Source organism: Vitis vinifera, chromosome 4 (genome assembly GCF_030704535.1).
Source record: "Vitis vinifera cultivar Pinot Noir 40024 chromosome 4, ASM3070453v1".
NCBI lineage: Eukaryota > Viridiplantae > Streptophyta > Magnoliopsida > Vitales > Vitaceae > Vitis > Vitis vinifera.
In genome coordinates this window covers 5,845,315-5,868,842 of record NC_081808.1, presented here as the reverse complement: position 1 = coordinate 5,868,842, position 23,528 = coordinate 5,845,315, and the positions used below count along the sequence as shown (strand labels likewise).

At 35.2% G+C, this 23,528-nt stretch overlaps 1 protein-coding gene across 2 annotated transcripts; it reads right to left on the bottom strand.

The window, feature by feature from the left end:
- Window positions 1–4,590: 4,590 nt before the first annotated feature.
- LOC100259519 (pentatricopeptide repeat-containing protein At1g08070, chloroplastic) lies at window positions 4,591–22,530 on the bottom strand. 2 transcript variants are annotated; one of them, XM_010650409.3, is made up of 4 exons: window positions 20,313–22,522; window positions 19,329–19,395; window positions 18,103–18,229; window positions 4,591–5,441 (listed from the first exon to the last, which is right to left on the bottom strand). In XM_010650409.3, exon 1 carries the CDS (start codon window positions 22,460–22,462, stop codon window positions 20,663–20,665), a length of 1,800 nt encoding a protein of 599 aa, XP_010648711.1. In that variant the 5' UTR covers window positions 22,463–22,522; the 3' UTR covers window positions 4,591–5,441; window positions 18,103–18,229; window positions 19,329–19,395; window positions 20,313–20,662. The 2 variants fall into 2 exon arrangements, with proteins under 2 accessions (XP_010648711.1, XP_002282982.1); XM_002282946.4 differs by lacking the exon at window positions 4,591–5,441 and having other exon boundaries at window positions 17,961–18,229; window positions 20,313–22,530.
- Between the last annotated feature and the right edge of the window lie 998 nt (window positions 22,531–23,528).

Here is a 23,528-nt window from a genome sequence, read left to right as displayed (position 1 = left end):
TAATAGTATAAATAAATAACATGAATTTATGAAGGAATAAAATTAATTTACAAAAAAATGAGTTCACATATAGAGTAATGAAATTTGATGCCAAGGTACGAAGCAATTAAAGTTGAATTATAAATGTAGTACTACTTAATTGATCATGTATTTTTTATATTTGTAAAAAAATATAGTAAGGTACATTAGGGATGTAGAAGTTTATTGTCACACGGTAAGGTCAAAAGGGTCATGTCCTACTTCCATATATTGTTTCTTCATAACTTCGTTGTATGACTCATTTTATTGTAACATGATAAATACCATTAAACGATCGTTATCATCATATTATAAAAAAGGTTGATTCGATCCAATGGGTAATAATCAAATATAATAATTACGTAATGGTGATAATTCTCATATTAAACAACTAATCAATAAAAACTTTGAAGATGAACATAATGAAAATCATTTAAGCTAATGCATAACCGATGTCTTCATTTATTACTTTCTGATATGCTACTCTATCAAAAGGAACTTATAGAAAGAGAACTCAATTCCAGGACAAAGTGCTCGAAAAATAATTCATCCTTTATTTGTTATACTCTTACTTTACTTCATGGCTATCTTGACATCGAAGATGCTTTTTCATTCAATCTTTTTTATCGTAAGAGGTAGAGGACCTTAATTTTATCCCATCTTTTTTTATCTTTCAATCTTTTTGATTCGTAGAAGGAAGGGACCCCAATTCAACTCAGAGGATATAACAAGCACGTTACCTAATAATTTATTAATAGAAAATGCCCTAATTTGGCTTGGTATAATATACAAATAAACCACTTGATATCCCACGAAAATTGAATTATTTCATTGTCCTTTCTCCATTGTCTTATTCACAAACTTCAAAAAAAAAATCCAATGGTAGTAGAAATTTGAATGGGATGGAGGCACTCAAACCACATAGTGTGAAGAATGGACAAAAAAAGGAGTAGTAATCACAAACTTTTGTTAAGGCAAGGGAGGAATAGTAGGCCTAATCTTCCAACACATGAGAATTGAAAAGTCTAAATCCATCCATCCTAGAAGGCGTGAAGAAAGAGAAGGGTAGCCCACATATGGATGTGAAAGCCTTATCCAAAGTCATGAAACGCCTATGTTAGTAATGGATGGATGACTTCTATTTTGTACTCACTTCAATTTATGCTTTCCAAGGCGCACTTGTGGGTATAATGATTGAACAAAAATTAGAGGAAAATGGTATCATTTTAGAACAATTATTATGGGGGAATTTGGGGTAAAAAGTGGGTTCAAAGAACTATACTCCTAAAGATTGAATAGTGGGGAGATAAGGGGAGAGATTTGGTTGAATTAGGTACATAAAATTCACAAGATGGAAAGGAGACAAGATTGGAGAGGAAGGGAATCAAATGATTTGATTTTTTGTACATGTTTTGATTTGGGGTTTTGGAACCTTTGATTATAAGATGAGGTTGTGGTGAAAGGCTAGGTGGGTTTGTCCCATAATAGAATTTGGTGTAGCCCACATCATCATCATGGTCCCTTTCACTCCTTTATCCTCTCTCTCTCTCTCCCTCTTCAAGGACCACACAAGCACTTACATGCTCTCCTTTTATGGACCACAATTCCACTTATCTCTTTCTATCTTCCAACAATCCCCATTTTTTTTCAAAAAGGAAAATTATGGAAAGAGAAAAAAAATAAAAAAAAGGGAGGGGGGAAGGAAATTTTCTAAGTGTTTGTTATGAAGTTTAGGGCTATAAACAATATATACATATAGGACAATTTATGTCGACATGGATAAGGTATTTTTTGGCCCCTAAGAACTTGTTTGCTCAAGAGATAGTGGCTTATCTGTTTGCCTTTTTTCAAAACATGATCATTAAAAATATTTATTAAAAGCGGTTCAATTGTTTTGAAGATTGAAATTTTATCCCATCGTATTTTCTTAAAAGATAAATTTTAAAAATAGTTATTAAAAATAATATTTGACGGTTTTTAAGAATAAAATTTTATTTGAAAAGTCAAATATCCAAAGCAGTATTGGTTTATTTGAGCGCATTTTCTCAAAACATAATTTTTAAAAAATAGTTTTTCAACCGTTTTCAGGAATAAAATTTGATTCAAAAAGTCTAATATATAAAAAAAATTTAAACTTTTTCTATAAAAAAAAAAATATATTTATAAAAGAGAATGTTTAAATAAAGGATTTTCACTAACAATACAAAAAGACAAATAAACATTTTTTTTTATTAAAAAAATTTAATGGGTGTTTTGTAAATCAATTTAACAACTTAAAATAGCTTAATAATTTAATTTAAATCATTAAATAATAAATATGAAGTATTATTAAATACCACTCAATTTTTTATCGAGACAAGTTCCCCTCTTAAAAATTAAAAAAAGAAAAAGAAAATATCCTTGACCCTTATATATTTTTCCTTTTTGAAACACTCTAACAAAACCCTTGCATATGTCTTGATATATGCTTGAGAATTGCACTATTGTTTTTAGGAGATGAATGTAAATTTCTTGAAAAGGGAAAAAGAAAAATTCCATGCAAAGACCATTGTAGAGATGGTGCCATAGAATCAAATTTCATTTGGGTTTAAGAACCTAGTCCTCCACCTTCTATTCCCTTCCATATTATTATTATTTAAGAGAAAGTAAGTCAAAATTTTCCAAAATTTGTACCCCACGCACCTAGTGAAAGAGCGTGGGGACATATAAGTATATAACCACAAAGCGGCAAAAAATGGCAGGAGAAAGTGGCATGCAAAGAGCAAAGGCAGGTGACATGACATGATAGATGAGGAAGAAGAGCCAGAGCCACATTCACTGATATCAGCCAAATAAATAAAAGTAAAAATTAAAAAAAATTAAAATAAAATAAAAAAACATTATGGGTTGCATTTATTTGATGATACATGTGTTCTTTTTATTTATTTATTTATTTTTTATTTTTTATTTTTTATAGTTTCACCCCTACATTATGTGATGTGTCACACCATTTGATTGCTTACTTGTGGAAACCCTAGGGAGAATGATTCAGAGGAATAATGGTACTTTGATATAATTGATGTAGGCAAGGAGCCAGCCTCAATATCATCAAGTGCAGGAATATTGGCTTTTTTGGACATGGGCAACAAGCCGCCCATCAATATATTATGGACTTTATGAGATTTTTCACGAACTTATCCATCTAGAATGCCAAAGCCATACGCCATTTTTGTTCAACTTGTTTTTCACATGTATTTTATAATAACCCCTCCATATTCATTGAACAAAAAGTTTGGTCACTTACCTAAGACCCAAATTATTATTATTAATTTTTTATTTAATACCATTTGAATATGACTTATATAATTTATTGTTGGCCTTTTCTATGACACCCTAAAATCACTTTTCTCATATCATATTGTATTTTGATCACATGAGCCAAGCCGACTTAAAGTCCCGTTTGACAGCGATTTTAGTTTAAAAAATATTTTTGAAAAAAAAATAAATATTTACAAAATTTTAAGAATTACTTTTAAAATTTTGAAAAATCATTTATAATATTAAAAAATTACTTGTATTGTTTTTTTTTTTTTTTTTTTTAAGAGAATCAATTGATTAGTGATTCTCTTATATTTTTTTGTCAAACACACTCTTAAGTATACCATTCTCTCTTGACTTGATTTGTGTTACATTTAATAAATATAATTTTTTTGAATGCAATGAATAATATGCTTTAAAAGGGAATATTTTTATAGTACACAAAAAAGGGGTGAATGTTGGATTATGATTATGGGTTTATAATCCTACAAAGGAGGGGTGTCTTTTGGTCCACCAAATCTCAACATGGGAAATAATGACAGCCATGTTTGTTCCCCAAATCTGAGGAAAACTCGTCCTCTTGAAAACCACCTTTCAATTAAATAAAAAAATAAAAATCTGAAAATGACTAAGAATCTCTGGTGTAGTTGGGTAATGAAAATGATAACCATCTTGAAAGTTTAAAAAGATAGAAAATGTACAAACATGTTTTATGAGGCATTTAGAAAACCCTGTAGGCTTACTAAGAGACATTAAAAAGGTCGAGAGTGTTTTTAGAAAAACATTTTTAGTTCAAAAATTATTTTTTTAAAAGAAAAATAAGATATTTGATCAAATTTAGAAAATAGTTTAAAATTTTGAAAAATCACTTGCTACTTGATGAAGTATTTGATAGATGATTCTTCGAATGTACGACAAATGTTTCCAAAACTTTAACCCACAAGGTAAAAGAAAAAAAAAAAGAAGCTGAAAACAAATTTCCCAATATTAAAATCTCTTAACCATCTGTGATTTTGCTACCTATCCCTCTCAACATCCTTATCTTGTTAGGTTTCTCTTTGAATTTCTCAATCATTTTTGTAGTGTTCCAGTATTTCCTTTCCAACATTTCTCAACTCACCTCTCTAATCTTCCTACTCTTTACTCCTCCTGTGCCCATCTCCAACCCAACTCAATCCCTTTGTCTTCTTCAGAAACAATAGCCTGAACATGTGTTTTCAGCGATGGGAGTAATCAATGGAAAGTTAAAAGAAAAAGAACAAAGAAACTGACTGCTGATAAAGTTAAGTAACATTCTCATTACTAATCAGATGAGAAGATTCAACCACCCTCCACAAATCCTTGTCGCCAACATTAATAATGATTAAGACAAATTATCGGTCCAATCAATCAAAGATTAGAAGCAACTAAGACTTATCCAATAATCATGTTCAAAAGATAATGGCAATGCTCATAGACAAACAAATGAAAGGGGATGTCGGCAGAGGCAGAAGGTGACCACTTTTAGGAGTTGTCTAATCTTTTGGGTTTCCCACCCTACAGTCCACCTTATACCCGGGAAGGTGTTATTCCCACACCTGTATAAGACTAAAAGAAAAACACCAGAACAGTGATCTCTAATCTTGAAGGACCCACATGAAGAAATATTATGTAATGGGAAGAGAATTTCCTTGCAAGAAAACCCTAAACAACAACTTCATAGATCTAGGCAACTTCAAAAGCCATACTGTAATTGAGGATGTGCATGAAGCTTCAGTAAAGCTAAAGCCTTCATCTCTTCACACAGCCTTGTGGGTGCATTTTTCAAACAGGTGAATTAGAGTCGGTACACTCTTTCATAAGCACCATGATTGTTGTGAAGTTGTCATGAACTAATCATAAAGTCGACCTGATCAGAGCTTCATGAAGAAGGGTTTGGAATGGAAAATTCGAGGATATTGTGAGCCTTTTCAGCATCAACCATGAAGCTTCAAGGAAGCTGCAACTAAATTCACTTTTAAGTACACTTTTTACATCAATCTGGAGCTTTTCAACAATAAAATTCCAAAACTTTGCTTAGGCCTCCCTGTGTTGTTTATATCAAAGGTTGTTGGTGAGCCAAGAGGGAGAAATTGATCAAAGAAGTCCTAACATTTGCAAGAAACTTTGGATGAATATATCATCATAATACATCGAACTGAATTTCATATTGTTACTTTTTTAAACAAAACGCTATCAATAAACCAAGTAGTTATACAAATAAATTGAAAATTGCTATAAACAAGGACTAGTCCTGCTCATTCAGCTTGCTTTATAACAAAAGCCAGCTATCAGTTATGATTGGATTTCACACACAAACTGCTCACCATATCGAGTAACAGACTTGATTAAACACTTAATGTAAAGCACTGTGACTGATTTTTGAAGTTTTATTTTTAAACCGTCTTTTACTCTTTGAGGTAACTTCTTTTTAATATTCATTCATTTTGCAATATTATTTATCAACTAATCATTGTTTTTTTTTGTTTTTGAGGGATGAATATCTAGTTTGACTAATACCAACAAAGATATTTTAATCTTGGGCAAAAAATTTGTTTGATTATAATGCTTTAGATTCATTTGCATAAAGATGCTGCACAAGAGATTAGCATTTTCATTTTCTTCACTTTTCCATTAACAATTAAAAAAAAAGAAAAAAATTTCTCTGACATTTGAGATTTGGTTATTGGATTCGATTTTGACTTTTATTTACTTAGGCATCTTTTATATGTTGATAGATAAATTCAGGTCTTCATCCATTCTCAAACTTCTCTATTTTATATGTATGCTAGCAAGAGCTGACTCCAGTGGGGTTGGGCTCAACCTAGACCCTCCTTTCAGCAACCTAATCTGTGTGATGCCTAGTTAAGCCTTCTCACTTGACATACATGACTCTTCACTTCCCATCCCAGCTTTAATCAAAATAACCAAAAAAAAAAAAAAAGCAGGGTTGGGCTCAACCTAGACCCTCCTTTCAGCAACCTAATCTGTGTGATGCCTAGTTAAGCCTTCTCACTCGACATACACGACTCTTCACTTCCCATCCCAGATTTAATCAAAATCACCAAAAACACACACACACACACTCAAATGTTAAGCTTGACATCTTTCAAGCCTTTAAGAGATTGAACTTGCCATTGACCTAATCTTTAAGAGATTAAGGGAGTATTTGATACATTGATTTAATGATTTAACATGACTTAATGACTTAAGTTAAGTCATTAAGTGTGTTAAGTATGACTGATAAAATTACTTAATATTACTATATAGAACCAAAACTAACCTGAAGTAGTAAGTCAAAAGAAATTATCTTTTCTGAATCCAAAATAATTTCATGCTTTCATTGCTTAAAACTTATGACCTCTCATCAACTCTCTACCACAACCATCAATTTTTTCCTCTCTTAATTCTCTCACATTAGCTCATTTCTCAGTATCATTGTGGATAATTATATTTGAAGTCTCTCAAAGATTAGGTCAATGGCTAGCCCGATCTCTATCTTATGATAGAAACCTGGAAACTAAGCTAATCTTGAAAGGAAGAGATCAGTATATATATAGAGGATGGATAGCAAATCAAAATGTAATAATCATTCTCTATTTTTCTTTTTAGAACATCCCTTTCATCAGGGTCTTCTTATATCAGATATGCTCAGTAACCTTGATAGATACCAAGGTCCTCTTGTTACTTAGTTTTGAATACCATTTTTAGCATTTTCACCTCCCATGGGAAACATTCACTCATTCGAAGTGTTAATATTGTAGAACGCTGCACATCAGATGTGTAGGGGTGGGCACATTTTTGGAGTGGGTTGCTTTGAAAGCGATAGGGGCAGCTGGAGGGTGGTGGAAGTTATATGGGATAATGAATTGCTGAAGTTGCTTGATGGTTATATGGGATGGGAGTGTTTTTCCATTCCTTGTTGCTTCAAATGTCATTAAGTTATTTATTTGGGTGTTGGTGTATGGCCTAGTGGTTGTGAGAAGCTCCCTGGGAGAAAGTAAGGACCATTAAGGGTGGGTCGTTGGGAGGATTCTTGGTATATTAGGGGGGACTTCAATATGGTTAGATTCTAATGGAAAGGAAATTGGCCCAGAATTTTTTCAGCTATAAGATGCTTCTCAAAGTGTATAGAGGAGTAGTCCTTGATAGATCTCATTTTCACCAGCAGTTTTTCTAGTTGGAGTCATGGGCCAAACAGAGTTTTAATGTCAAAACTGGATTAATTGCTAGTAACAGGTGATTGGGAGGATCACTTCAATTTGATACAAAATCTGTTGCCAAAACTAGAGATGTCTACAGGGCAGGTCACCTTGGTCTGGACCCAGTCCTGATAATCTAAATACATTCCTATCCCAAGCAGGGAATTTCCTATACCTCCCATAACCACCCCAGCCTCATTTAAAATAAGTTTATTAGGTCTTAAAAATGTTAATTACTTTAAAATAAATATAACATATATAAATATATTTTTGTATTTTACTTTTTATGAAAGTAAACTTAAATTTTATTTTATATGTGCTCAAAAATGGAATATATATATATATAATTTTGTATATAATTGGGGCACAGTGGGGAAATTCATAGCCAAAACAAGTCTTCTATTTTATTGGATGGAGCGAGGTGACATGGGGAAGAGTCCTTTTTGGATTGAGAATATTTGGCTTAGGTTGGAAAGGTTCAAAGACGGGATTCAAGGGTGGTGGCAAAATTACCAATTTCATGGCTCTTAGGGTTTTATTTTAGCCTCAAAGCTGAAACATTAAAACATGATTCAAAAGCTTTCAACAAAGGGGTTTTTAGGAATGTTGCAACTAGAAAGCCTTGTGAATTGGAGCAAATTGGTTTTTGACATGAAAAGAAGAGGGAAGAACTTTTAGCCTCAGTAGATCAAGAAGGTAGAAAGGTGGTTTGAAAGAGTTTATTACTGTTCTATTTTTGGACGAAACATCTTGGAGGTAGAAGTCAAGAGAATTACGGTTGAGGAAAGGTGATAGAAAAGACAACTTTTACTAAGACGGCTAATGTCCATCAACAAAGAAATTTTATTAGGAAGTCAAGGGTGAATAGCAAGCTAGTCATGAAGAAATCTAAGATTTTAGAAATGATAGTGATCCCCCATCCACGCCCCGCCCCACCCCACCCTCAACCTTTTTTTTTTCCTTTTTTAAATCATGGGATTGGAGGGAGGCATAGATGGTTTCTCCTTCAAGTCTTTGAGTAGAGGGGACTTTGGTGCGTTAAAGGAGCCTTTTATGGAGGAAGAAATTCATGCAACTTTGTTCGAATTTAGGGGAGTGAGGAGAAGAAATTGTCTTTGGCTTTTTGACATCTTTGTTAAGACGCTTTTAGGTATAAGATTTTGAGTCTCTTTAAGGTGTTTTTTTTTTCCTTAGGGGATTGTTTGAAAAGATTTTAAGTGCTACTATATTAGACTTGGTCCAAAAAATAGGAAGGGTGAAATGCTTTGAGGGATTTCAAGCCCTTAGCTTTGTAGGGAGCTTAAATAAACTTTTAGCTAAGGTGTTCACTAACAAGTTGAAAAAAAATAGTTGGAAAGGGTTTTAGAATCTCAAAATGTCTTTGTGGAAGAAAGGCAAATCTTAGATGTAACTTTTATCGCCAATGAATCAACTGAATCAATGTTAAAGATTGATAAAGTAGGTGTTATTTATAAGTTAGACACTGAAAAGCCTACGAGAGGGTAAATTGGAATTTTCTTCTAGTGATGCTTCATAAAATAAGCTTTTAGTAGATGTATATTCAGTGGCACATCTTAACAACGAGGTTTTCCATTTTTGGTGAATGAAATACTTTTTGGTTTTCTCTAGAGTATGAGGGGCTTAAGACAAGGGGACCTTATCTCTTATTTATTCATTTTGGTGATGGAGGTCCTTAGTGTTCTTTTAAGAAGGAAACGGGAGAGTTTTCATTTCGGGCTTCAAGGTTGGAGGTGGGGAAGGAGAGGGAATGAAAGTTTCCCCCCACTTTTCATTAATGACAACCTTATTTTTTGTGAGCCCTATTTAAGTTAGTTAACACATTCAAATTAAATTCTTCTCTACTTTAAGGCTTCTTCCTATTTAAAAGTCAATTAGGAAAAAAAACTGTATTAATTCCTACAATGGATATCACCATGTGGAGTAGATTGTTTCTTTTCTTCTTTTCTTCTTCTTCTTCTTCTTTTTTCTTTCTTTTTGTTGTTGTTGTTATGGAGTAGGGACGCTTCTTGCCATTTCCCTAGCCTTCCCTTTTGGAACTTCTTTGAATTGGCAACTGAAGAATTTCTAAACTCCTTTTATTGATTTATTCGGTACACACCATACACATATATATACACAAATGACTGAATAAGAAAATATCTATCTAGCTTGATTCTCTCCCAAAAAATAGGAAACTGAATCCTAAGGAAATATCCTAAATGATCTCTCCTTTTTTATTCCTAAAATATTTTCCTAAATTAAAACCCTAACTTTGAATGTCGCATTTCAACACTCCCCCTCAAGCTGGAGAATATATATCATATAATCCCAGCTTGCAAGTTAAGTCTTCGAAGTTAGGCCTAGGTAAAGCTTTGGTGAGGATGTCTGCGGTTTGGTGCTTGGTAGGAACGTAGTTCAATTTAACCGTCTCACTAGTCACCTTCTCTGTGATGAAGTGTCTGTCAATCTCAACGTGCTTGGTCCTGTCATGATGCACAGGATTCTTTGCTATGCTTATAGCTGCCTGATTATCACACATCATCAGAATCGGAGATGAACTCGTTTGTCCCAGTTCACTAAGAGCCCTTTTTATCCAAATCCCTTCACAGATTCCCTGTGCTAGAGCTCTGTACTCAGCTTCTGCACTACTTCTGGCTACAATTGATTGCTTCTTACTCCTCCAGGTAACAAGATTTCCCCAGACAAAAGAACAGTATCCAGAAGTGGACCGCCTGTCAATGATGTTTCCTGCCCAATCCGCATCTGAGTATACTTCAGTGTCACGATTCTCTGTCTTTCTGAAGAATAGACTTTTCCCTGGTGTCATTTTTAAATATCTAAGAATCCTGTAGACTGCTTCCATGTGTTCCTCAGTGGGGCTATGCATGAATTGACTTACAGCACTCACTGCAAAGCCAATATCTGGCCGAGTGTGTGAGAGATAAATCAAGCGCCCGACGAGTCGCTGATATCTCCCCCTGTCTACCGGTGTACTCTCTTTCTCGATACCAAGTTTCTTCTGACTATCCATAGGAGTATCAATTGGTTTGCATCCAAGCATACCGGTCTCCTTAAGAAGGTCGAGTATGTATTTTCTTTGAGAGACTACAATTCCCTTCCTTGATCTAGCCATTTCCATACCAAGGAAATATTTCAAATTTCCAAGGTCTTTAACTTCAAACTTTTCTGACAAATACTTCTTCAAATTCTGTAATTCCTCCATATCATTCCCAGATAGAATAATATCATCGACATAGACTATCAATATGGCCATTTTCCCGGCATGAGACTTCTTGACAAATAGAGTATGATCAGCCTGACCTTGTTTGTAGCCCAGCTTCAAGACTGCCTTTGTGAATCTATCAAACCAGGCTCGGGGAGATTGTTTAAGGCCGTACAAGGATTTTTGGAGTTTACAAACCTAATTCTTTGCCATACTTCCTTCGAAACCAGGTGGTATTTCCATGTAGACTTCCTCTTCTAGGTCACCATTTAGAAACACATTTTTTATGTCCAGTTGTTGCAAGCACCAATCTTGATTGACAGCCAATGAGAGAAGAATCCTGATAGTGTTTAGTTTTGCAACAGGAGCAAAAGTCTCCTGATAGTCTATCCCATAGTATTGTGTAAACCCTCTAGCTACCAAACGAGCCTTGAATCTCTCGACTGATCCATCTGCTTTGTATTTTATGGTGAAAATCCACTTGTACCCCACGGGCCTCTTCCCAACCGGCAAATCTGTGATAGTCCATGTCCCATTCTTCTCAAGTGCATCAATCTCATCTTGTACTGCCTTCTTCCATTCTGAAATTTTGAATGCCTCTTGTATTGTGTTGGGAACCTGAGTATCATCAAGAGAAGTAGCAAATGCTCTGTAAGATGGTGATAGCCCTTCATACGTAACATAATTCCCAATTGGATGATCTGTACATCTCCTAACACCCTTCCTCAATGCAATCGGCAGAGTAGAATCATCAATGCTGGGAATTGACACCTCTCCAGCCCTATCCTCACCTATGTTCTCTTTAGGTAGACTTGAAATGGAGTCAATATATTGGCCACATGCTGGCTGTGATCCGTGCTCTAATTCCTGTCTTTTCCTCCTCCTGATGTATACTTGTAAGTTCTCATTAGCAAGTTGTGGGGCTATAGGTTGAATAGGCGTGGGAGACTGGATGGTCATGGGAGAAGGAACATTTGTGGGCTGGGCTGGCTAGACTGATGACGGCATGGGTGTGGACAACTCAGTGGGCGCAGATTGGGAAGGATTTGGTGACTCTGAGTGAGAAAAAGGTACAGCCTCAAGAAGAGACTCCCAAACTTGATGTTCATTCATGCTCTCCCCCTGAACATGAGATTTGGGATAGAAGAAGACATGTTCAAAGAAAGAGACGTCCATGGTGGTGTAAAATCTTTTGTTGGTTGGAGAATAGCATTTGTACCCTTTTTGGGTTGGAGAATACCCTAGGAAAATGCACTTATTGGCTCGAGGAGCAAATTTGCTACGATTTTGAGGATACACATGAACGAATGCCGTGCAACCAAATACTTTGAGTGGTAAATCAGAAGAGGCTGCACGGGTGTGAGGGAATTTTTTTAAGAGAAGTTGACGTGGGGATTGAAAGGTAAGCACTCTGGATGGCATACGGTTAATCAAATAGGTAGTTGTGAGAATGACTTCCCCCCAGAAATAGTTTGGAACATTAGAGGAAAACATAAGGCACCGGGCAACCTCTAAGAGATGTTTATTCTTGCATTCAGCCACCCCATTTTGTTGTGGGGTGTCAACGCAAGAACTTATGTGGATAATGCCGTGATTTTGAAGATAGGTACTGAGACTACTAGTAAAGTATTCCTTTGCATTATCTGACTTGAGGACCTGAATTTTGGAATTGAATTGATTTTGAACCATAAGATTGAAGGTTTGAAAAATGTGCCCGACCTCTGACTTTTCTTTCATAAGGAAAACCCATGTTACCCGTGTATGATCATCAACGAATGTCACAAACCATCGAGTGCCAGAAATATTTTTTATCCGTGAGGGACCCCACATATCACTATGTACTAAAGAGAAAACAGTCGAAGGTTTGTATGGGATTTGAGGATATACTGTTCGAGTATGCTTTGCAAACTGACAAATTTCACAGTGATAAGATGCTGGATTTTTATTGATAAATAATTTGGGAAACAATTTTGCAAGGTAAACAAAGCTAGGATGACCAAGGCGATAGTGTAACATTATAATCTCACTATCTTTATTGACTTTAGAATTTGACACAGAATTGAAAAACTCTAACAGACTCTGAGACTGTACGCAACTTGCTTGAGAGACTTGGTTTGAGAATCGGCCACATGGGAGGAGGTAGAGCCCGGAACACAGTTCAGCACTGCCAATCATCTTCCCCGATTTCAAGTCCTGAAAAACACACGAGTTTGGATAAAATTTAGTAACATATTGGAGATCACGGGCCAATTTGCTAATGGATAAAAGATTACAATCCAAGTTTGGAACATGGAGGACAGAGTCAAGATATAATTCTTTAGTAAGTTTTATGGAACCTGTCCCGACAATTTTTGACTTTGAACCATCAGCAATATGGACGGATGAATGACCATTACTTGGCTTGTAATTTTGAAGAATGGCAGCATCTCCTGTCATGTGATCAGAAGCACCTGTGTCCACTATCCACGGCTTCATTCCTCCTCGATTAGCAGTGAAGGTTGTCCCGGTAGTACTGCCACTGCCAACTTGGCTTAATAGTTTCTATAGCATCTCCATCTGCTCTTTGTTGAATGGACTCGGCTCGGGAACAGATGTGCTCTCAGAGTTGGCAGCCACGTGTGCTCTGCCATCTCTATCAAACCGTGGCTTTGGTTTCCAATCAGCCGGTTTGCCATGAAGCTTCCAGCAAGCCTCCTTATAATGGCCTAGTTTCTTACAATAATCACACCAAGGCCTATCCCGTTTTTGACGATCTCCACCACTACTATTAAATGACCGAGCAACAAGGGCAGAGGCATCCAATGTTGGGGCAGGTTGCTCTTTGGATCCCATCATCACTTTCTTTCTACTTTCTTCACGCCTAACCTCTGAAAAAGCCTCCCTGAGACTTGGCAGGGGTTTAATGCCCATGATTCGGCTTCTAACATCATCCAATTCCCTGTTTAGTCCTAGGAAAAACTTGAACAGTCTCTTTTGTTCCACAATCTGCCTGTATGTTGCTGCATCATCCGAACATTTCCATGAGTGAGTCTCGAATAAGTCAAGTTGCTGCCAATACCTTGTGAGTGTGTTGTAATACTGAGTAACTGACTGCTCTCCTTGGCGGAAGTCATGTAGGGCTGATTCAACCTGAAAAAGTTCTGAAGTATTTTCAGAACTTGAGTAAGTTTCTTTGGCTGCATCCCATATGTCCTTTGCAGTCCCAAACAGCAAGAAATTTTCACCTATGTCATTGTTCATGGAATTGATAAGCCATGACATGATCATGCTGTTTTCAATCTTCCACTTCCTGAAACCCGGTTCTGTAGTTTCTGGCATGGCTGCTTCTCCAGTGAGGTACTCATCCTTTCCTTTACCGCAAATGAACAGCAACACAGATTGTGACCACTGTAAATAGTTATGGTCATTTAATTTGTGTCCTGTGATGAGAATAGGAGAGAAATCACTGCCACCAAGGTTTGGAATTTCATAACTGCCCCCTGATTCTGGTGCCGTGACGCTGGATACTTGTGATGATGTCATTCTGTATTTTGTCATGGAGATGAGGAAGACAGCCGAATATGGTTGCTGGAAATAGGGAAGAGGAGAAAACCAGAGATACCGGCCTGAGAGACAGCCGAATATGGTTGCTGGAAATAGGGAAGAGAAGAAAACCAGAGATACTGGCCTGAGAACAGGGACTGATGGCCGGAATGAGAGATGGCCAGAGAGAGAAATGGTCGGATTGAGAGATGGCCAGAGAGGTTTGGCTGGAATGAATGATGGCCTAAATAAGAGGCGGCCAGAAGGGATTAGGGTTTCAGAAAACTGGCTCTGATACCATGAAGAATTTCTGAACTCCTTTTATTGATTTATTCGGTACACACCATACACATATATATACACAAATGACTGAATAAGAAAATATCCATCTAGCTTGATTCTCTCCCAAAAAATAGGAAACTGAATCCTAAGGAAATATCCTAAATGATCTCTCCTTTTTTATTCCTAAAATACTTTCCTAAATTAAAACCCTAACTTTGAATGCCGCATTTCAACAGCAACAATTTAGGATGTGGTAAAGAGAAGGTTTCATAAAAAGTTAGCCTTTCAAAAGCACCCTTTCTAACTTGCTTATCATAGCGTTGTTCATTATGCCTAATAAGAAGTGACCTCAAGGAATTTTTTGTTAAAAGGTGCAGGAGGGAGAAGCTCTTGAATAGAAACCTCATCTAATAAACCGGGCTAACATTTGGATAAAAAGAAAGTAGGACTTAGCATCCAAATTTTATTTTCCTTGCCTAAAGCTTCACTTGGTAAATTGTAACAATCCATTCCCTCTCAGTTAAATATTGTTCTTTCTGGGCCTAATAGATTCTCACAGTTTTAAAATGTGTCTATATATATATATATATATATATGGTGTCAAGAAGTTCTTCCCTTATTCGATGTGGAATATCATAATCACACCTCCATGCAGACATAACATTCTCGTTGTGTCAACAGGATTGCAAAGTCAAACAGACAACCACCCTTTTAGGGCCAAACAAACAAAGGCCCATATAGGGGTTGAGGACCGACTCTAATACCATTTGTAACAATCTGCTCCTCCCATGTTGATATTGTTTGTTTTGGGTCCAATAGGCCTTCAACATATTCAAATTAAATATATTATAATATTTAATATTAATTGTGTTTTCAAATCCTGTATCTTATCACAGATGTCACAAAATATATTATACATATATTATTTCAAAAATAAATACGTATATTATTTCTTATTTGATAATTTTCCTCAACATTTTTATGAATTTTGATTGATTTTCATCCACTGATATGTTTTGTCAAAGTTTCCGTTGATATTTCCCAATATATCTCGGTATATCTATAAAATCCAACTACCAATATATCTATAAAAACCGATATTTTCATTCTTTCTCACTACTTTAAAATAAGTTTACATGGTTAAGAGGAACTCATACATATAGTGTTAGGAACTTTCTCCCTTATTCGATATGGAATATCACAATCAACCTCCCATCCTCATGCAAATACGACGAAGATTGTGATATCCCACATCGAATAGGGGAAGAACTTAGTAACACTATATATGTATTGGATCCTCTTAATTATGTAGATGTGTTGTAAAGATGTGAGAGCCTATTAGGCTCGAAGCATGTAATATCTACATGAGAGGGAGCAAGTCGTTACATAAATAGAATTAGAAACTTGCTTTAGAGAGGGATTTTCTTTGGAGATTTGAAATTATGCAGAATATAAGGAAGAGTTGGAGGGTTGTGATCTTGTGTAGGAAAAGAGGATTTTGGAGTAGGGTTGAGGAAGGTGATAAGCAAAGATTGGGTTGCTTCTAAGGGTTGCACCAAATTTACTAAAAGCAATGAAAGGAAAATCAAATTTGCTAGGATACTTGGCATGGGAATTCACCTTTGAAAGACTCGTTTTCTTCTCTTTGCTCTTTCATAGCCTCTAAGAATGCACGGGTAGTTGATGCTCAGGAGGTAGAGAGAGGGCAAGGGTTTTGAAACCTTCATTGCTTAAGCCATTTCCAAGATTGGGAATTGGATAGGGCTAAGTTTTTGCTTAGGTGGCTTCATGAGATGAGAAGGCTCAGTGGAAATGAGGATAGGTTGGTTTGGGAGGCTAACAAGAACACAAACTTTTAATTAAATCATTCTATTTTGATTTGGCGTTGGATTAAGGGTGGATTTCCCCTCAAAAGAAGTGTGTTGCCTCTTAGACTCCTCTAGAGGTGGGATTCTTTGCATGGGAGGCAGCTTGGGTTCTTGACTTTAGATCAACTTAAAAAGAAGAGGATGGATTTTTGCGAATTGTGGTTGCATGTGTAAAGTGAAGAAACATGAGCTAACCATCTGCTCATGTGTTTTGGGAAAGCAAGAGGGTTGTGGCATCTCCTGTTCTCTTTTAGGATCTCTTGGGTGCATCCTTCTTCGATAAAAGAGTTGTTATTGGGATGACATGAGAATTTTGTAGGGAAGAAGCAAAGAAAAGCATGGAAGATGACTCCTTTATGTCTGTCTTAGACAATTTGGCAGGAACGTAACAGAAGAATCTTTGAAGGAGTGAAGGGGTTAGACATATTTCTAAAAAATTCCTTCATTTGCAACATGTTCTATTTGTCTCATCAGTCTCTTTAAGCTGATCATTTTTTCTTTTTTAGATTTATTGATTGGTTAGGTTCAAAATGATGGGTGGAAGTAACTTGGAGTTGTTTTTGTCTCCTCTCCTTTTAGCACCCCTTTGTATATCCCCAGTGTAATTAGCATATGCCATCTTTTTTAATAGGCACTCTTTAATTAATTATTATCTTGCTTATCAAAGCTATCTCTTTGTTTTAAAGCCTAGTGTATAAGTATAAAACAGGAAGGTTACTACCCAATTGATACAATTTTCAATTATTTTGGTCCACATGATATTTTTGTATGAACTGCTACTTATTGATATAACATTACTGAAAGAATATTTAATAACATCATAATAATTGATAAAATTTTTAACCACTTCAGTCCAATTGCTATTTTATGTCTCTTTGTACTTGTTGATATGATATTACTAAAAGAATGTTTAAAGATTATAATAAAGGTGTAATGACAAACTTATGAAATAAATAGTTCTTTCAAACTTTAATTTTTTTACTTACCAAATGGTTAATTAAATTCTGCACTTAAATATTGTAGGCATCAATAGATTTTTCACTACTGCAAATTTAGCATAATGACCTCTTGTCATTTACAGTTCCATGCTAAAGTTTTCAGTGCATAATTTTCAGTTTCATCAAACACTCTGTGTAAGCTGCTTTTTACTGACAGTACATGCAGGAATGAGTCACTTGCAGCCTATCATAAACCAAGCTAAGAACCCCTTTAATCTACCAAACGTGTTTGTTTTCCTGATACAGCACTAGTACTAGGTTAAGCTAAAAAACACTTAAATCTACCAAGTCAGTTTGTTTTCCTGATCCAGGACTACCACTAGGTTGGAATGTTAGAGTTTGAATTAGACAGATATCTGCCTTGCCCCTGGACCTCATAAAGTGCAGAGAGGGATTTGCTTATTCCTGTATGCTTGCAAGCCAGGATTTGCTTAGCGCTTTTTCGTGCATACTGTATGGCAATGCTGAGGCGTTGGGACAGATCATGGAGACAGAATCATCTCATAACCAATCCACCATCTAAAAAGGAGGCAACACCTAAATCATTGTCTAAAAGGATAGATTAAAATTTTAAACTCATCTTAGCTACAAAAGAATTATATGGGGGTCTGTCATGGTGATTTGACAAATCAAATAAAAGGCAAAAGTAATTCTGTTGAAATTGGTTCTCAAACCTTAGCTTGAAAATGTCAGAAGGGATTTCCTAATCCAAGATATAGAAGCTGGCTTCAAATATCAACCATGCTTTCCTGGATTGCCCATTATTTCCTTTCATGCTGGGAAATGCTAAAATCTCAAATCCTGAAATCAAAAAGACAACAGAGGGGCTTACTAGCCATAAATTTTTGAAGAAACAATACTCAAACCAATGCAAGAAATAATCTCTCCTCAAGGAAGACAATCAGAAGTTCACTTGCATTTTAGATGCAGAACATTCAAGTCCAAGAGATTTTAATGTGTTAAATTAGTAAAGAAACAAAAAGGAAGAAGAAAGAAAGAGAAAACAAACATAAATCCAAACAAAATAGTGAAACCAAAAGTGAAAGGTTCATACAAAACCAGTGAATGATTAATCAAAAAAATCATCACCATAAAAGATTTTCCAGAGGCAAGGCCAACTACTTTGCCCATTAAAAAAAAAAGCATCAACCACGTTGGGCCCTTCTATTCCAGCTGAAAAGACAGGGATGAAGAAGGGGTTTCTATTCAATCTGTTAAAAAAATAAAAGAATAAAATTTTGAAACCTCTTTCTAAAAGCTTTCTGTAAACATCTCATTCCCAGCTCTTGTGAAAGGAGCTTGTCGGTTTGAAATTTCTTTTACTTTAAAGTACTTCCATGTGTGACCAAACTTGGAGTAAAGCTCTTTAACAGCCAGAAAGAGCTTTAAGTCAATCAAAAAGCTGCAATGAGGCCCCACATCAGTCACAAGGATAGCCCACAATCGATAAATAATGGTACCAGTTCAGCTTGATCAAGAACTTCAGCATCTTAATAATTATGAAGAGAAAAGACCCCAAGCTTTCATTTACCTCTGGCTGTTTCCCATGAGAACATGACAGGAAGTACTTTACTTTATCAATATGAGACTGGTTATGATGATCAATATGCTTCTTTTCAAGTGGTACAAAAATATTCGAGATGTGAATAGCATAAGGAATTAGAAGGGGTCAAGTACTTCTTATCATAGTAAAATAGATTTTAAGCTGACAGCCTTGTACAGAATCAAGCCCCAAGATTTCAATTGGGAAGAGAAAACTAAAAGGAAACCATAGTGGATGCTGACAAACATCAAAAATCAAAACCATTGAGACAAGAGAACATAAAAACATAACAAGCCAAAAGTCTGTGAACTAAAATAAAATATAAGAGAATAAATAAAAAGAAACAACACTCAATACCTTAAAATTTAGTACTGCAAAAGAAGTAGAGCATCTCTATCACCATCTTCAAGAAGTAAATGTGCATCTGTGGAAGAGCAAAATAGTAAAGCACAAAGAGGGAAAAATCAGTTGGTCAATCTCCACAAACATAACCAAAAAATAAATGAAACAGCATATAGATATTTATTAGGGAGATACCTCAGAAGAGATACAAGCAAAACCCAGAAAATCTAGCACCAAAAGAATAGAAAAAAAAAAAATTGGAAGTCCAAGGAACCACTAATTTTGTGAAGCAGCAACTCTTACATTTTATTTTTCACTAACTAGCATTTTGATGATCAAGATACATGAACTAGCCATCCAGCACAGCAATGACCAAGTGACACCATAGCTAGGAAAAGTTTTTGACAAACCAAGTGCAATCAAACAATCGTAATCATTTGTATTATAATGATCAAGATGGGTCTTCAACCAAAAGTTCTATGGTACTCCCTCCATTGGAAGGTCAAAGCATCATAAGGAGCAATATTTCCAAGATTACAAATGGTTTAAGGGGGAAAAATGCATATAAAAGAATATAAAACAATATTTCCAAGCATATTTCTTGTTCATGGAAAGTTCCTTTCACTTCAAAGCTTGATCTTAGAGAGTAGAAAGTGGAAAACAGCCTGCACCTAAAGTCTAGGGGAAAACCCGGGATCTAATCCAACCTCCATGTAGTTGTATGTGAGTGTGGAGTGGGGTTTGTCATAGGGGGGGCTAGCCCACTATTACCCTTGGCCCAATAAAATATCTTAGAGAATAACACAAAACCACTGAAAGTGCTGCATTCATCTTTTCTTACTACTACTTATTTCATTTTTCTAGTTTCACAACTGCATGCATTAGGAAAAATAGAAAATAAAATAAATATCCCAAATTTAAAAGCTATTAAAAAAATGAATTAATCAAATAGCAAATGGTTTAGTTTCCTCAGCAAGGTATCAAGTTGTCCCATCTCACCAAGGTAGATTGACTTGAGGAATCGTTGCTTCCTTTGTAAGCCAGAAATTCCTTAGAACAAGATCACTAGCCATTGCAAGTGCCAGCCAAAGACAAATAAGGTCAATTGGAACTCCATTGATCACATTAATCCCTGAAAACATATTCGTTCCTTTGGATGAATGTACCAAGGCTCAGCAAAATTCTGAAACCATGTTGTGGAAATTAATCCTAGTACTTTTCGTGAAGATCACCAGAAATTAACAAATATTTCTATGGGAAGATCATCAACACTCCACAACATTACATTGCTCCTTTGTATCCCTTGGTCAAAATCTTCTTTGGAAAATGATTACCTCTTAGCAGATAGATTAACCTTCTTCATCGAGGGCAAGCAAGGGAACATAGCCTGCCATCTTGAGCTTCTTGCTTAATTCATCCAACACTGAGTAAATCTCTTCTGATCTAGGGTGCATTTTGTCAGCAACAACAAACTCATGAACAACATCCCCAATCTCAATCATGCTACATCCATGTGACTTACAAATCCCCTTTTCCACCATCATCTCTCTAACTGCTTTAACCCTATTGAATCTTTGAGCTGATGCATATAAATTTGCCAAGATCACATATGATCCACCATCCATTGCATTCAATTTGATCATATGGTGAGCTGCCCACTCACCAATCTCAATGTTGCCATGGATGCTGCAAGCACTTAGTAATGCTCCCCACACAACCACATTTGGTTCAACAACCATCATCTTGATAAGCTCCCTTGCTTCTTGTAGAAGCCCTGCACGGCCAAGAAGATCAACCATACACCCATAATGCTCAACCCTTGGTGGAATCTTATAATACTGCAGCATCAGATCAAAGTACTGTTTACCATTTTCAACCAATCCTGAATGAGCGCAAGCATGTAAGACAGCAAGGAATGTGATGGAATCAGGTCTAGCCCCTGATTCCCTCATCTCACTGAAGAGCTCAATTGCAGATTCAGCCTGCCCATGCGAAGCATATCCAGAAAGAATAGCATTCCATGTGGCAACATTTCTTTCATTCATCTGATCAAACACCTTCCTTGCTGCTCCAATGAAACCACATTTTGCATACATGTCTATCAAAGCAGTCCCTATAAAGACATCCCAGATCCCCTTCTTCTCAGCAAATCTATGGACCCAGTTTCCAAGATTAAAAGCCCCCATTTGAGCACAAGCAGACAGAACACCTGAGACCGTGAACCTATCAGGTTTAAGATTTGAAAGATGCATTTCTCTTAAAAGCTCAATCACTTCATTCAGAGATCCAATTTGACAATACCCACAAATCAACGAATTCCATACCACAGTGTTCTTCTCTGGTATTTCATCAAATAATTTCCTTGCACCATCCAAATAGCCACATTTCACATACAAATTAATCAATGCAGCTTCTAATTTCACTCCTTCCCTTAAAACCATATCCTTCATCATATAACCATGGATCGCTCTCCCTAATTTCAAATTCTTTGATTCTATACAGGCTACTATCAACCCCATCATTGTCCCTTCATTGGGTCTAACCTCTTTCACTTCCACCATCTCTTTAAAAACCCCAAAAGAATCTAAAACCATTCCTTGTCGGGCATAACCCGTTATCAAAGCATTCCAAAACACAACATCTTTCGCATCAAATTCATCAAACACTTGCTGTGCATTGCCAATTTCACCACAAACCATATAGAAATTAAGCAAAGAGCTCTGCAGAAATCCATCCAACTCATAACCAATTCTAACAATCACCCCATGGACTTCCTTACCTTTTTCTACGGCAAATTGACTAGCACAAGCTTTAAACACAAATGGATATGTGTACTTATCACCTAAAATATTTTGACATGCCCTCATTTTGTTATAAATTGATATTGCTACACATGGTGTTTGGGATGATGAATAGGCCCTGATCATTGCATTATAGATGAAACCATCGGGTTCTTGTGTTTGATTAAATACTTGTGTTGCATAATCAAGACATGCATGAGATAAGAAGGAATTGATGATTTTGGTGATTATAAATTGGGTATAGGAGAGGCTAGAGATGATGGATTTGGCATGGATTTGCTTCAGTTGTTGAATATTTGTGCATGTTTCTATGAGAGCCAATACCGATTTAGGGGTTTGGATCGTCATCAAAAGATCAGTGGAGAGGGGTTGTCATGGTCGCGCTGTTTGAATGCTAAGAAAGCTGAGGAAAAAAATAATAGGGAAGAAATAATTTTTTAAAATAAACATTATAAATATATTTTTCATTAGCATTTAAAGAATTTTAACAATGAATTATAATATTTTAAAATTTTACATAAATTTTATCCACTTTAAATTATTAAATTATAAGAAATAAATGTAAAATTATTTTTTAAAATAAACAACGTAATAATAAATTGTTTACATAATAAAAAAAAATTATGTATTTTTTTAAAAGATGATAATATTTCACTAAAATTATAAAAAATAGTTATTAATATTTTAATAAATTTATAAATTATATTCATTTGTTATAATGAATAATAATATTTTGATAAATAACAAATATTAATAATATTATATTTGAAATAATTATAAGAATTAATATAATTCAATTTTAAAATACACAAATAACCAACTTTTTTTACCATACATATAAATTAACTTTTCAATTTTTATCATGATTGTCTAGATAAATTTGTCCTCAACTCTCGTAATAATTGATATGATAATCAGGTTTGATATTATTCTTAAAAATCATTATAATGATTAATGATTCAAATGCATTAAGTCTTATTTAATTTAAAGTTCATTTGTTTAATAAGAAACTTTGAAAAAATATAATCATGTGTAGAAGAAAAACTAGCATGGTCATTTTAGACCAATTTTGATACAAGAAATTCTTGTATTTATTGACTTAATTTTTGCCCTCCAAATTATTTTTAATATTAATATATTTGTTAATGAATTCAAAACATTAAGTCTCGTTTAATTTTGTTTGCCTGATGAGAATTAAAAATAAAATATAAAAAAATCAATTAAAAATAAAGGAAACACATGTGAGTGTTTAAACACGTTAATAAGTCTTATTTGATTTAAAGTTTCTCTATTAAAAAACTTTGAAAAAATATAATTATGTGCGGAAAAGAAACTTAATCATTCTAGACCCATTTTGATATGAGAAATTCTAATATTAATTAACTTAATTTTTATCTTGTAATTTACTTTTAAA

Excerpts from the sequence above, each read along its gene's own strand:
- LOC100259519 (XM_002282946.4), bottom strand. The coding sequence starts at position 22,462 with ATGACGATCCAAACCCCTAAATCGGTATTGGCTCTCATAGAAACATGC.